General features: G+C 41.1%; 1 protein-coding gene across 3 annotated transcripts in view; it reads left to right on the top strand.

Annotated features, from left to right (window-relative positions):
• The window catches only part of MCTP1 (multiple C2 and transmembrane domain containing 1), a 2,466,151-nt gene that overhangs the window by 1,322,293 nt on the left and 1,128,142 nt on the right, over positions 1 to 15,716 (top strand). For all 3 annotated transcript variants that reach the window (XM_078675397.1, XM_078675396.1, XM_078675394.1), the window contains one exon: positions 12,047 to 12,217. In XM_078675397.1, the coding sequence (XP_078531523.1) occupies positions 12,047 to 12,217 (171 nt within the window). The remainder of the gene's footprint in view (positions 1 to 12,046; positions 12,218 to 15,716) is intronic.

Below are 15,716 nucleotides of genomic sequence, written 5' to 3'. Positions count from 1 at the left end.
TAATACCAAAATATTACCGGCACAACTGTGCCTAACATAAACAGAGAAAAACCTTAAACAGTGACTCGTTCAAAGCTGATAAGTAGAGGAGAATCTTGCAAAGCCACAAACCATGCAATTGCTAAGCACCGCTATAGAAAATTACAGTTCAGGATCAAGTCTAAAGCATTTTGATATTTGAAAAGAATATTCAAAGCAAAAAAGAGAAAATAAAGTAAGATTAACTTCCTACTTCCAAGTGTGCGCCTTTATTAGATAAAACGCGTCTTTGTCTGCCGTCTATAAAATGATATGGCGGTGAGTAATTGCGCGTTGGTTTACAGTTTCATGAAATGAGGAAATACCGGTACACTGCCAATTCAATATATTTGTATTTTTCATTGTGTTATTTTCGTAGCTACTCTTGGAAACAACTTCCCGTTGAGGCTTATTTACAAGCCCAGTGCAACGTCGGTTCGTCACATTTTCCCATACTAAAAAGTGACGCACCGACGTTTGATAATAGGTCCGTAAAGGTCAGAGAGACATATTTCTTATAAAGGAACCTGGCATTGCAAAGCAAGCGAGATGACACTGGTCCAGCTGGAGGAACTGTGTGGAATTTCCGTGACCTTTGCCTCCTAGACGGTAGTGAAGGCCACGAGGTCACCGCGCGCGCTTACTACGCTAATATCGCAAGTACGCGTTCAATTCCCGCGCGCGTATTTGCTTCAGCGCGAGGCCTTCTATGTACTTTTCGTCAAACCACGGCTCCCGCTTTGAATGCAAAAGACGTCGCTTTGCTGTGGTACTGCCGGTGAACCTCAGGCCGGCTCATTTGTAGTCCGGGCGGAGGCGGAGGACTGGAAATATCAAAGGCAACTGATCAAAGCGACCGAGGTAACAAAAGAGAAGATCTACCATCTGACGAAGGACGTGACCTGCATCGCGCTCGGATCTATACCTTTGACCACGGCACATCTATCTACCCATCCTCGCGCTCGGAATATTTTCCACTGTAAAGTGAGTTAAATGTATAGAATTTTCTGAAGCAGCCTTGAGAGCGGGCTCAGCTTCACAACCAAGCGTCAGATGGGGTCGGCGCATTACTACAGTGGCCGCCTAAACACATCTGACTACCTTATCCATCTCGGTAATATCCCTAATTATCCGATTTGCAGCCTTGTCAAATAGCCCGGTACATTCCTCTGAAAGATTATGAGAGGTTAAGATTGAGCAATTTTCTCTGCAAAGTATTCGAGCCAATGCGAGAAGGGCCCGGGGAGTCTCCTGGCAACAGCGTCCTGAGCGGAGCATCTGTAGACCGTCGCCATAATGACCGTAACCATGTTTAACAGGTGGGTGCAGTCCCGCGCTCTGCCCAAGTCAGCAGAAATACCTGATGAAAAGGCCTTGGGAAATAAATGGCTCCTTTTGATTCCTTCACCAAGGGAATCTTTTACTTACCTCTGTGTATTTCACATAATTATCTGCTCTTGGAGGCAATTGAGGAGTAGATGGGCCCTTTTCTTCTACAAGTGACGCTTTTTGCTGTGTTCGTTGAGCAGGGGCAGGGGTTTTTGTGCAACCTTAATGTAGATTTTGGCCGAATAATCTGGAAGCCAGGTATCAAAAACATCCATTACCGTCTTCAAAGCCTGGCGGTGTCTTTTCAGGCCTCCTGATAATTGACCTGGAGCCGCATGTTTGCAGTTGACATTATCTGTCATAGGGTGCAGTGTCTCTGTATGTGTCCGGTGAGGTGCATCTCAGAGCCAACAAGGACATTGCTCCCTTTGCATAATATGGCTTCTGTCAGCAAGATGGAGGAGTCATTATTCATAGCTTTGTTTAAAGTACAGTTACATGGCACCTTAAAATTCAATAGTCTAATTTTTACTATCAGTAAATGCGGATACATTTTGACTTTTGAATCACAAGAGAAAAGAAATATCTTTTTTAGTCTCAAAGCACTGAATATGACTTGAGGTTATCACATTAGTGGATCATAGACTTTGGGGCCAATTACGATGTCGGTCGGAAACTTTTCCGACCGAATCGGTTTAGGAATCGTTACCTACCGAATCGGGTTCTGCGAGTCCGACCGACCAATTACGATGCTTCCGAACATTGTTCAGTCAGACTCGCATTGACTTCAATGGGAGCCTGTGTTCCGAACGAGAACACAGGCTCTCATTGAAAAAAGGGGTGGTTGGGCAAAACCTTGCACCCTATGACGGGCACCTCATGGTGCCTTTCGCTCTGTGCATGGTTGAAAAGAGGAGTCCCTTGGGTATCCCCACAGGCCCCAACCAGAGGCCTATGAGTGAAGGGGGGTCTGCTACAGGCCTCCAAAGTCAGATTCCGATAGCCGTTTCCTGTCAGGCAGACCGATTCAGAATGACTGTTAGAATCGGACATCGTAATCGCTCGGTCGGAAACTGTGTCCATAGAGCTGTACGATTAAGCTCCGAATGACTCGGGCTGTCCGAATCCCGTTCGGAGCCTTTCCAACTGACATAATAATTGGGCCCTTTGTGTTTAATAGTGAACAGTATGACCTTTCTACTTTTGAAAGCTACATCTGGTAGGAAATTACCCTTTTTGCAGGGTCACACCCTAACTTGCTGCCTTCCTCCTCCCCTTTTTGCTAAATTCATTTTTGTTGGTTTTAGGACTTTGGGCACTTTACCACTACTAGCCAGTGCTAAAGTGCATGCACTTTTTACTTAAAACATGGTAACATTGGCTTATCCACAATGACATATTTAATTTACTTATAAGTCCCCAGTAATGTGCATTACATGTTTCTAGGGCCTGTAAATTAAATGCTACTAGTGAACCTGTAGCACTGATTGTGCCACCCACTCAAGTAGCCTTTAAATGTGTCTCACGCCTACTATTGCATAGCCTGTTTGTGTAGTTTTAAACTGCCCTGTCGACCCGGCGAGTTAACCCCCTTGCCAGGCTCAAACCTTCCTTTAAATACATATAAGTCACCACTGAGATAGGCCCTGGTTAGCCCAATGGCAGGGTGAAGTGTTTTTAAAAAAAGCTGGACATACACTTTTAAATTTTATATGTCCTAGTACTGAAAATTTATTACATTCATTTTTTCACTACGGCAAAGCCTATTTCTCCCATAGGTTTACATGGGATTACCTTATTACATTTTATAGGTGTAATTTACAATTGGGAAGGGATGAGACCACGAAGTTTGGAGTTTCTGGAATGGCAATTTGAAATCTCAATTTATGGTGAAGTTAGATTTTAAATTGTAATTCTGAAAATGGCAGTTTTAGAAAGTTGGCATTTTCTTACTTTAGCCATGTCATGCCTCCTGCCTGTCTTTGAATACATGTCTGGGGTGGGTAACAGCTGGGCTTTGTGCATTCCCTCTAGATAGCCACACACAATTGAAGCTTAGATGTGACTTGATGGGCCTAAATGGGTCATTAACTGGCTTGAGGGGGATGTGGAACTGAGCACTGTCTCACTTACACCTGAATAGTATGTGTCCTGTCCACAAACAAAGGGCTGCATACCCTCCTATAGTGAGTCTGGACCCAGGGCAGGAAGGAAGGACCTTTGTGCACTTCAAAGATCCTTCTTTGACGTCTCCCCCACTTCAAAGGCACAACCGGGTATAAGTACTGGACCCCTGAAACTACCAACTCAGTACGCTTCTGGACCTGTGGATACTCTGCCAGAAAGAAGGAATGCTGTGCTGCTGAAGGACTACCACTCTGCTGGACTGCTGCTCTGGAAGAACTGCTTTTCTGCTGTGCTGACCTGCGTGCTGCCCTCCCTGTCTGGGTGAGAAGGACTAGTCCTACACTTTTCTGCTTACCTCCTGTTCCGAATTCTCAGGGACATCAAAGACATCCAACAACCCTGCTACAGCACCTGGACTCTACCATCTGTGAGTTCTGCCCTGCCAAGTGGTGCTAATCCAGTCCTGGGCCCTTGGAAGTGGGTATAAAGTGCTGCTCCATCAGAAATCCACACATCAATGCCATTGCGCCTCTCCGAACCAGCATACCTCTATTGATGTCAATGCATAACAGCTGAGGCGAGGAATTGAGTGTATTGCATCGCCGACAGAGTCGCACATCACCTCCATTCCTGACACTCAGAGACAATGCATCACCTACATCCAAAGGATCGACACGACTCATTGCCTCCTTTGTTCCTCGCATCCCATCTACGATATGTTGACGCAACTGTGAAACAAGGTACTGTTTTCAGCGGGCCAAGGTTGGTCCCTGTATCCAATCTGTGCTCCATGGCAGTCTGCCTGAACGTTTGGATCTGACCCGGTCTAACGCAACCAGACAGCCCCAGTTGTTGCTTTAAGCTCTTAAGCACCACGTTTCAAGATGTTCTTTAAAAGTTCATAACTCTAGTTATAGTTATTGGAGTTTTGTGGTTTTGGTCTTGTCTTGCTTAATACGTTGAGCTCTATTTTTCTAACCAGGTATGGTATCTTGTTGTGTGTGTTTTCACTATTTTACTGTTTGAAGTGTCACACAAATACTTTACACATTGCCTCTTAACTTAAGCCAAGCTACCAGAGGCTGAGCACTTGTTAACTTATGGTGTGTATCTGACTTACCCTGACTAGGATTGTGGTTCCTGCTTGGGCAGGACGCAAGAAGGGTGGTTCAGGCCCCCCCCAGAGGAGTGAGGGGGATGTCAGGGGAGGAACAGACAGGTCCCAAGATTAGGGGGAGGAACGGTTTTCCATTCCCGTTCTGAGAAACAGGGAGAAGGACTTGTTGAGTGGTGACCCAGGGTGCCCCATTTCTAGCCCGCTGCTTTGATTGTTCTCAGCTAGGACACAAGCAGTGGGACTCTGCCTGTCCTAAGAAACCACTACAGGGATGGATAATGAGGCCTTAGGGGTAATTGTCCCCAGGGTCAGGCCATAGACCATGCCATGATCACCCTTAGCTGGGAGGTAGACTCAGAGGTTGAGTTGGTGATCCCTTAGGGTGGCAGTAATCACTTCCAACATGTGAAAATTGATAGTGTCTCAGTCACTTCTCTTAGGGACACCGGGGCTTGCCAGACCATGCTTGTTGAAAGGTTAGTTTCCCTACAGCAGTACACTGGTCAAGTGTGTAGGGTGACACAGGCCCAGGGTCAGGACTTCTTCTGCCTTATGGCTGTGGTATCCCTCCAGTGGGGTGAGGAGGTGACCCAGAGGAAGGTCATAGTTAGTCCCCCGATGCCCATGGACTGCATTCTGGGGAATACGTTGCCCCTGGTGTCAGGGGAACTGGGAGGGGTAACTGCCCAGGGTGCCCTGACAGTTCAGTTTTCTGGAGGGCACCACTCCCAAGCTGAGGGTAGAGGACCCTAGATGGAGGGGCAGGGTGATGGAGAACTATGCTGCTCCAACAGAAATCCACGCATCAACACAGTTGCGCCACTCAGATTCGGTGCATCTCTATCGGCGCATCTTGGTTGCTGCGAGGATCAAGTGCACCGCATCACTGATGGTGCAGCGCATCCCCTCCTTCCTGATGCATCTCTGTCTTTGCGCTGCTGTTAGCCAATGCATTTTCTACATCCAAAGGATCACCTCCTATACTCCGCGCATCCCATCCTTGGCGTTGATGCAACCCTGAACCAAGGTACTGTTTTTGGCAGGCCAAGGCTCGTAACTGTATTTGACCCGCACTCCATCGCAGTCGGAATGAACTTTGATCTGGTGTAGCACAACCAGATAGCCCCAGTTGGCGCTTTATGCATTTAAGCACTACATTTCAAGATATTCTTTAAAAGTTCATAAATCTGGTTATACTTTTGAGATTTTTGTCGTTATGTTAGTTTTGTTCTGTAAATTAAGCTCTATTTTTCTAACCAGATGTGGTAACTTTGTGTGTGGTGTTTTCACTATTTTACTGTTTAAAGTGTTGCACAAATACTTTACACATTGCATCTTAAGTTAAGCCTGACTGCTCTGTGCCAAGCTACCAGAGGGTGAACACAGGTTATTTTAGGGTGTCTATCTGACTTACCCTGACTAGGATTGTGGTTCCTGTTTCAAGAGGATGCATACCTATGCCAACCGGAACCCAATTTCTAACACGTCCATATGTCCAATTCATTGCAATGCTCTTTTCTTTAGCATTCCTTGTTTTGTTCAATGCTATTTGTTCAATTCTCAAAGCCAAATGTGTATTCCAGTTCTAATAAAGTGCATTTGTGATTTGAGCATGATTTCTTTGCAAAGACAAACGGACACTCTCAAATCGATTTATCTCAACATGGTCTAGTATGAGCAAGAGTAAATCTACTACATTGTCAAAGTGTGGTTGTCCCAGGATGGCGATGGTCTTCACATTCTGAAAAAATGCCCTAAAACTATATAAGTTTATAAGTATTCTCTAAAATTTCCTAAGCCTACTTCACATTCCCACCAAGAAAAGGAATTCACTCCTGGCCTTGACAGGACCCAATCCTAAACTCCTGTTAAGGCGTGGAGTAATTTGCTGTGGTGGAAATTGGAATGGAAAAACGCCAACATTTGTAAAGATTTTGAGAAAGGGTTTTTCAAAATGAATTTTTTTTTCGCTTGTGGGATAAAAAAGAATAATTAAAAGTGGTATGGCTCACATGGAAATGGATTTCCAATGCACACTAGAACACTATGTGAAATTTGAGATAGTCATGGTTCGGAAACCATAAAGTTGTAAAAGGTTTGCATGGAAACCATAGTAAAATCCACAAATTTAGAAATCTGCACCCATGTATGATCATATGTTAAGAGTGCATATCTTAAAAAAAAAATTGCGGACCGGGCCCTGTGTGTTTTTGTTTTTAGTCCATCTTGCCTTCAGAATTTTTTTCTGTACTACTTAAGTTGTTTTGCCGGCGTACAAACTGCAAAGTTCAGTTAATGACCACATAATATCCGTTTTATGTTTAAACTTTCACAATTATGTGTTTCAGTAGAAGTTGGTACCATTTACTACTACTTCTTCAACCCATGTGTGCTTTTACAGTGAGAAGACTTTAAAACTTGTCGATGTGTGGGCATCAGTTGTCTCAGGCTGTTTGGGTACTTTGTTCTCACTTTCACTGTTCTTCATATGCTATTGATGATGCTGTCTAGTCCCCGATTCAGCTTTGGTTTCAGTTTACTCTAAGCATTAAAAAAATGGATTCCAGGTTTATGGAAAACAGGCAAGCCAATTCGGGATAGCCAGAGGGCATAGCTGCTACCTCTTGCTTGCACTGTGGCACCCATGGCATTGCACTTGTTTGTGGCAGGAAGAAAAATAAATTGGGGTTTAGCATTCCCATATTTGCCCTTCAATTTCCTCAGCAGTAATTAGGAGGCTGTTGATGAGTTTAGAGGAGCGGGGGCAGAATTCACCCTGTGATATTATCAGCTACCTGGCGTATTGGTTAAGTCGATGATGCTCTGGAAATCTCTGATAAGAGTGCCCCATGCCGCCTTGATCCAGTTACACCATCAATGTCTTTTGACACTGTCATGCATGAAGTCTTACTCAACATTTTTGGTTCATTCAAGTATCATTTAAGTTGTCCTCAGTTGTTTTACTTCATTATTCATTAATTGATAAAACATATGTCAGTGTGGACTACTCCAAATCTGCCACCGCCCATCAATTATAGGGTCGCAACGTTCCATTCTTGCCATGATGATTTATAATCTATACATGAAACTTCTATGGGTGCTCCTGCCCTTACAAAGCATCACCTGCACCAGAACTCTAGGACATCTGTGTCTCACAGGTCACCGACTTCTGACACACATTGCTAAAGTCACTTCATGACAGCATCCCATCATGGATGTCATAGCTTATCTCAAACGACGCGTACTGCCAACATTAGTACTCTCATACAGCAACAGGGTCTACAACCTGCTCATTAGGCCTCCCAGAATGCACCATGATGCACCCCAAAGTCTGCCTACTACATTTCCATATCTCTTCATTGATCGGTAAAGTTTTGCCAGATCTCTGCCACCCACCAGGATCTCTCCCACCCACTCTCCCACCAGGTATCCAATTTCTCTGTGTTTACAATCTTATCCGGACTAGTGAACCGGACTATATAGCTCCCTATCTCTGGGTCCTCCCGAGTCACCTACAGCAACAACATTATAACCCAGAGGAATCCCAAGGTAATGGAAAAGCTAAAGGACACACATTCTGCTTATAGTGCTACAAACGCAGAAACAATGCCCCGCTGATGAGTCTGGCGCCTTCACTCCTAAAATTCATAAAACAATTAAAAACATTTATTTCTGTTGACACATCCATCTTCCGCTCTAAACTCTCTCATCCCTCCGTCTGCTGTTTTGCAAATAGTTGCTTTTCTGCCTTTACTCGTGATACCTGCGCTTAATTTATGTAAATGCCCATACATGCTTCTGTAAAGCACATTCCTAGGAACATATTCCCTGTTCTTGCCCTCTACGCTAAGCTTGTGCTCCATAATAACCTCTCCAAAAAGTAAATTAAGTGTTCCTTACAATTAGCCACATTGAATCATGTTGTATGGATTCGAATCATAACAAAGGCATTTCTAGAGAATCCTATGATAATATTTGTTAAAACGTTGAGGAAGTTTATCTTAACATTTTTTACTTTATTTGGTGGGGAGAAAACCTGGGCCTCTTTTTGAAGGTGACTTACAAGCATTCAACTTTAATCCATAATATATATAAATTTATTTTTAATGAATAAAAACTGTGTAACTATAAAAAAATACAATAGGAGGTTTTTGTTACTCATTGCAATAGTATGTCGAGCATTTTTATGGAACCTGCTATATAGCAATTACAAACTTAACAGATGGGAAAAGATTTAAGCTAATTTAAAAAAACATAAGGAAAAACAGTATATTACTGTTTTTTCCTTAAAAAACATAAGGAAAAACAGTAATATACAAGTTTGTAATTGCTATATAGCAGGTTCCATAAAAATGCTCGACATACTAGTGCAATGATTAACAAAAACCTCCTATTGTATTTTTTTTATAGTTACGCAGTTTTTATTCATTAAAAAATATTATGGATTAAAGTTGAATGTTTGTATTAGCATTACAGATTTGTGGTAAGTATCTTTCAGCCAGATTCATCAAACTAAAATCGGCTCGCAAAGGGCCAGATTCTGAGATCTGGCCCTTTGCGAGCGCTATTTTTGCATCTGGGATTCATCATCCGAAATGCAAAAATCGCAATTCTAGAAATCGCTAAATTGCGATTAATTGCATTTAAGGAATCTCAATTTGAGATTCCTTAAATGCAATTCATGAACCATTTTAAAATTGCCAATTCGCAATCTGGGGCCGCTATTTACCGCGAAGTCTAACTATGTGGTAAATAGCAAAAACGTTGAAAAATGCACTAAAGTGCATTTTTCAAAGATTCATGTTGCGCACACACATGCCCTAAGGGCATGTGTGTGCGCAACATATGTGCACACATCAATTTCAGGGGTGCAACAGGGTGTCCTTTGGACATCCCTGCACCCTTGAAATCACAATCTCAATTTGCGAATCGCTAATTGCGATTAGCAAATTGAGATTGTCTTCCCATTCATTCCTATGGGCCTCTAGGCCCATAGGAATGAATGGGGAGATATCCCTAAATTGCGACTCGCAATTTGCAAGTCGCAATTAAGGAATTATTAGAAATCGCTATTTTTGAAGTGATTTCTTGATGAATAGCATTTTGCTATTCCTTAATAGCGAATCGGTATTTTTCGCTATTAAGGAATAGCAAAATGTGTTCTTGATGAATCTGGGGGTTTGTGTAAATTCCAGAAACATTACATAAAGAGGGTAGAAACATAATGGTAATATCTGTTGGATTAAAAATATTTAGTGAGCCAACCAAGAGTATATTGTTTCCGTAGTGCACCTCATATAGACGACATAGTCTCTATGTAATAATATAAATATGTGATAGATACTTGTCAGTTTTGCATTGACCTCATGCTCAAGATGCAATGGAAGTGATGTTATTTTCCTTCTTTCGCCGTCCTCACCAGTGACGACATAGACTAGACGTAGCAGAAGCAGGGAAAGGGTATTGGGATAAGAGAGAAAACAAAGACACAGGACTCCACACTGTACCTTGTCACCTCTGGGGTCAAGGAGGTCTGCAGGCTGCAATGTGTTTCTAGAACATAAAAACTGTTTTAAGTAACTTGTCCTAGAATTGTAAACAGAATTGTGAATAAACATACCATAGCAATACGTTTGAATAACCAACTCTTGATAGGATACTAGAAACTCCTGAAAATTAAACATACATACTGTGACACCATATGCATACACATCCCTCCATAAATTTAGAAAAACTATCTCAAGCTTCATCAATATACACTTTTATGGGAAGATTAACCCAGTTTCTAGTTGACTTTTGTAAGCCTGAAAAATAAGGAATGACATTAGCATCCCTCTGTCCCCTACTACAAGCAACATATGAACAGTTTGAAAATGTGTATACCTTTTACACTGCATTAAGGAAAATATATACACATGCAACTGTTTTTTTAAAACCCTTCCAGGTTCCTTCACAGGGACTTTTAGCAACATACACAACCCAAGTCTTAAGAGTACAAATAAATGTGCAGGGAATAGTTGAAAGCCTTCATCAACACATGACTTGAGGACGCTTTGTCTGTAATTTGTAAAGTCCCTAAAACAATTCTTAGGAAATTACAGGTCTTAGCACTTGTAATCTGATCTCCATGTTGGGACGAAGTCCAAGCTGCTGCAACATTGTAAGACGACTGCCAAACTAATGCACCATGAACCCAAGGAAAGGTATACCTGAAGATCAAAGATGGCTAACTTCTCTCTACACTCTTGAGAGTTTGTGACCTGCTTGGAATCGTAGTTCAGTGCCAGTGCATTACCGCACTGCACAACCTCTGTGCATGTACAACCTGAATTCAGTCAGTGCCAGTACTCTGTGATGACCACCAGTCTTTCTTCTATGAAAGGCTCTTAGTGCGTGTGGCGTCAAAGTACTTCTTCACTGAACACAGACCAGAGATGGCACTAAGCACTACCACCAGCGCTACTTATTGCCACTTGTTTCCTGATAACTGTAAATTGAATATGCCGCTTTTCCCCGCATACCATTACCCCACATGTTGTTACAACGCGGTCGTTTCAAAGACCGCGTTGTAACTACGCATAGTATTATCCCCCAAGTCGTAACAATGACTTGCGGAGGGGGGGGGCTGGATGTTGGAATAGTAAAATTTACCATTCCAACTCCAGTCTGTGCGGACTGTAGGGAAGGTGTTGGATTTTAAATCCAACACCTTCTCCCCCCTCCGCAAGTCGTTGTAACGACTTGCGGGGTAATGCTGTGCGTTGTCATAACGCGGTCGTTGTTATGACGCGTTGTAACAACATGCAGGGTTACGGATGCGGGATGACGGCTGTTTACCCTATAAATGGAGGCATGCAGATTACAAGTTTGAATCCTGGGAAGGCCAATTCAGTCTTTCTGTCTAAGGTCTCAAATCAGCAATTTGTGTATCTTTAAATGGTTAATAGTAACACGTGCATATGCATTTCATTTTTGCTTATATTTTGACCTTGATGTTTCTGTCTTTGTGCCTTTGCAATAAGAGTATCTCCCTAATGATTCTAAAAACATTGATGTTTGAAAGGTGTCCTTTTTTCAATACTGTCTCACAGTATGTGCACTAGTTCATCTGGGTAATATTCATACCTTGTAAAATTGTAAAGTAATAAAAATGAAAAAGAATGCTTTTTTTTACAAGCTACTAAGAATTTTTGATTCAGTTTCATGATTGAAGTAGTCTCTTAATTGATATATATGTTTCATACCAGATGACTTCTTGGTTTTTCCTTCTTTGCACATTGTTGCCTATATGCCTTTATGTGTTAAAAGTTGTATTGGAAGTTAACTTCTGGCATATTTGAGGGCTATATCTAAAATATGTCACAGTAGTGTTTGTGCTGCTACTAATGTACGTTAGATGAGTACGTTTATGCATGAGCTCTAGCTTGATTGCTTCTTCTTTTCATTCTAATTAAGTTCAACACACAGAGTTTACGCCTCACCGAAGTGCACCGGAAGTCTCAGCTATGGCGGGGGATCGTCAGTCTCACTCTAATAGAAGGAAAGGACCTGAAGGCAATGGATGCCAATGGGCTGAGTGATCCATATGTCAAGTTTAGGCTGGGACATCAGAAGTACAAAAGCAAGGTATCTTTTTTGAAATCACAGATCATTTATAAAATAAGTATGAATTGACTTTATTCTTTAGCTGTAATGCTTTGTAGAATTAGCGATAACCGTTACCATAATGTAAGCCGTGAAAAATGTTGATGCTTTGTAGTGTTCAACTTTTAAATTGCGTCCGATAAGAGCAATTAGGAAAGTCTGGACATGCTTATACCACACTTCCAAGACCATCTTCAGGCAAATGTGACATAGGCAGTTGCTTATAGTGTCACCTGCATGAGGGGGTTGAGTGCATGCCATACTTATGATCGCTTTATCAGAGGCCTCCAGTGATAATTGTATTCCATCTTGAAGTGTTGAATTGTGTCCATGTAGTATCTAATTGATACATAATTCAATTTAATTTTTTCCAGCAGTTGAACATTTCTTATAATACCCACATAAGCTCAACAAAATAGATTTTTTGTTTACAGTACTTTAAGCCTTATTTGGTACGTTTGCTGAATGAACCTGCAGTGTCCACCTAGAGTGAATTGATAATTTTATCTCGTTTATTTTTGACATATGTTATTCATAGCTCTCAAATGGATTTATGTCACGTTTGAAACCATCAGTCACTCTTGTCTTTTTAGCTGCAATCATTTTGTATGCTGGGATTTTAAAATTTGTAGCTGTAATGGCACGAACAAAGATTAGTCATCCTTGCCCCCTTGTACCAAAGTCTTCAGATCCCAAGTTGATGATGTGTATAAGATTTACCACATTTATCAAAGATCCCCACAGGAATACCCCCAACATTCCTCTTGAATTAGTCTTAAAGATAAAAAGCTACAATAAGTGTTACCGAAAGTTTTAGTATAAGTTTCTTACTGGTCTGATGTGCCTAAAAATACATTTGCAACTATATTTTCCAAAATCTACAAATGTTCCACAATATGTATGACAGTATGTAAACTAATATATTCTTGGATTCTTACCTTCACAGTGTCCCAGTAAATAAAAGCTGTTACGTAGCCTATGGTGCCAAAATATTTTCAGGAAGCCCTGGCATCGCTGGCCAGTGAAGTTGATTACTATGCATTGCTCAGCAGTGTAATAAATCATCTGTTTCTTCTTCTTTTTGGTCACATAGAGCATAAGCCCACCCCCTGGATCCTTCAATCTAAAGCATTCCATCAACATTTATCTTGGATGCCACGGTCTCAGCATTTTCTGAGACTGTTTTACCAATGTCCACCATTTTTACTTCCACAGTGGTTCAAATTCTAATTTCTCAGTGGTAAAGAGTTCATTTCTCTTCAGTGTTCCTTTTTTGTTAACACAGCCTCTTCTTTTCAAAAGGTCCCATAGATATCCGCCATCTAAGCTGTCTCCTAAGTGGTTTTAATGCTCACTACGTATGTTCATCCCTAGACTGACTTCAACTTCTCTGGAGCTGCAAGACAAGTGTCTTGTGGACACTATTATTTCAAAGTTTTTTGGGTGTGCCCATCTCATTTGGTGTTTCAAGAATACTTTCTTTTCCTACAATCATTCCATCCTTTTTTATTTCTTTCAGTTTTTTAGGAGCTTATTACTGGATCAATATCTTCCTTGGCATAGGTTGATGCTAAATCTGCTCGTAGCATTGATTGCACTGTTGCTTGAAGAGTGTACTCGAATTGTTGTCGTGCCTTATTCTTGATTTCTCCAATGCTCTCCATGCTTTTCTAAATATCCAAATATGATTACACTAACTCCAGCAATCACAATGTTACATAGCATGTTTTTACAGGCTTCTGGGAAATTTCTGTATAATGTTTTCTGCCACTGTGGCAGCTTTGGTGATGCACCAACTACTGTGTGGCTCCCAATTGAAATTAATGCTTATTTTCATCCTGGATACAACCCTGCCATAGCTTAATTTATTTCTATTTCTTTATTTTAGTTAATTTTAATGGCAATATTACTTTCTCTTATTTCAAGAGAATCTGAAGTGGGCTGGGTGTGCAAACCAATAATGTTGAATAATCTCTGTATGAAATACTTTTGACTTCTAGGGGAATCATATATGGCTTGCAGTATAAAATAATATAATAGATTTGTGCACAGATTCAAACGATTATGTGGGAAATAGAATGCAGGGATTACATCTCATGTGGTGTTCTTTTTTGATCCTATATGTCTCTCAAATTTGAGTAATGGTGTTCTCATACAAAAGCATAATGATATGTTGAAGATGGCGGTTTCAGTTTTTTCTCATCATAGGCACAGAGGATCAATATTTCCAATGCCTAGGAGAAGTCAAGGTGTAGTTAGCAGATATTAGTATCTTTGTGTGTCCACTATAGGTGTTTATGATAAATAAAAGATGAATATTTCTTCTGTGCAGTGCAGGATTGTTTTAGCATTAATTAGCCTAAAGAAGCAGCATAATGTAATGGCTTATGGTTGTTGGTATTATTCAGTTACTGTGCCAACATTAGAAGAAAATTACATTTCGCACAAAATGTGCTTTGTGATTTAGGTCCAATTATTTTTATAAGTTCGTGGGGGATTAATTATGTTAGGGCTGGATGCTATGCCATTCTTCTGGTCCTCAGTTACCCCTCATTGTGATCCATGCATCATATCTTCCATTTCCTATTATTCACTGTTTGACGAGCTGTTTGTCTTTCTTTGTGATTTTTCTCTCTGCTTTATTTGCTCCAAGTGCTGTTGTTCACCATGTCACCACTAATATCAATTCAGCTTTTCAAATTCATTGATTCACATGTCTGTTAAAATATGTTAATGACATCCTGGATTTCACCACTCTTGGATTGCAAAGGTCATTATTTATGCAGATGCATACAATAATACCAACAATCTGGAGGTTAATTTGATTAAAACAAGCATCTTTGGTAGTAAACACCAATAGACCGGGGGTTGGTTTCTCAATAATTCTAGGATGGTGTAGACCTCAGGTTATAAGTACATGGTTTGTGGTCTGTGGAACTTGGGAGGCACAAAATCTATCATGAATCAATTAAAAGCAAGTTTCCTACTCTACCGGCTGTACTAAATTCACTCTATTTTAATTGATCTGATCCCTCAGCAATCTCTACCAGTTTAATATTTTGAGAAAAGTATCTTCCGTGCATGACCAATGGGACTGAGGCATACCTGGACGAACTGTCTCATCTGCCTGATGTGGCACAGAGTATAGTCTCAGGTTTTTTTTCTTCATGCCAGCTTTGACTATTCAGTTACACATTTGGGTTGAATTTAACCTAATACGCCCACCTTTGGCCTTGGACACGCCGTGTGTGAAGACTTGTCTTGGAGAAACGCTGTCCCATAAGATACAGTAAACAGACCAGTAGCGAATGCTATTAGTGACCCTTCCAATCATGAGCGGTTTGAATTATGCATTGAAAAATCTTGACGTTTATAAAGAGTGGGAGGAGATTATCCTCTATTTGACTTTTAAGGAGGTGCTTAAGTTGAAACTTTGTAGCAAAAGCTTTGAAGTTGATATGCAACTTTACTTACTTTTTAC

This window comes from Lissotriton helveticus, chromosome 2_1, assembly GCF_964261635.1.
Source record: "Lissotriton helveticus chromosome 2_1, aLisHel1.1, whole genome shotgun sequence".
Taxonomy (NCBI): Eukaryota; Metazoa; Chordata; class Amphibia; order Caudata; family Salamandridae; genus Lissotriton; species Lissotriton helveticus.
The sequence above is the reverse complement of the archived record's forward strand: the minus strand, read 5'-3'. Positions and strand labels throughout refer to the sequence as shown.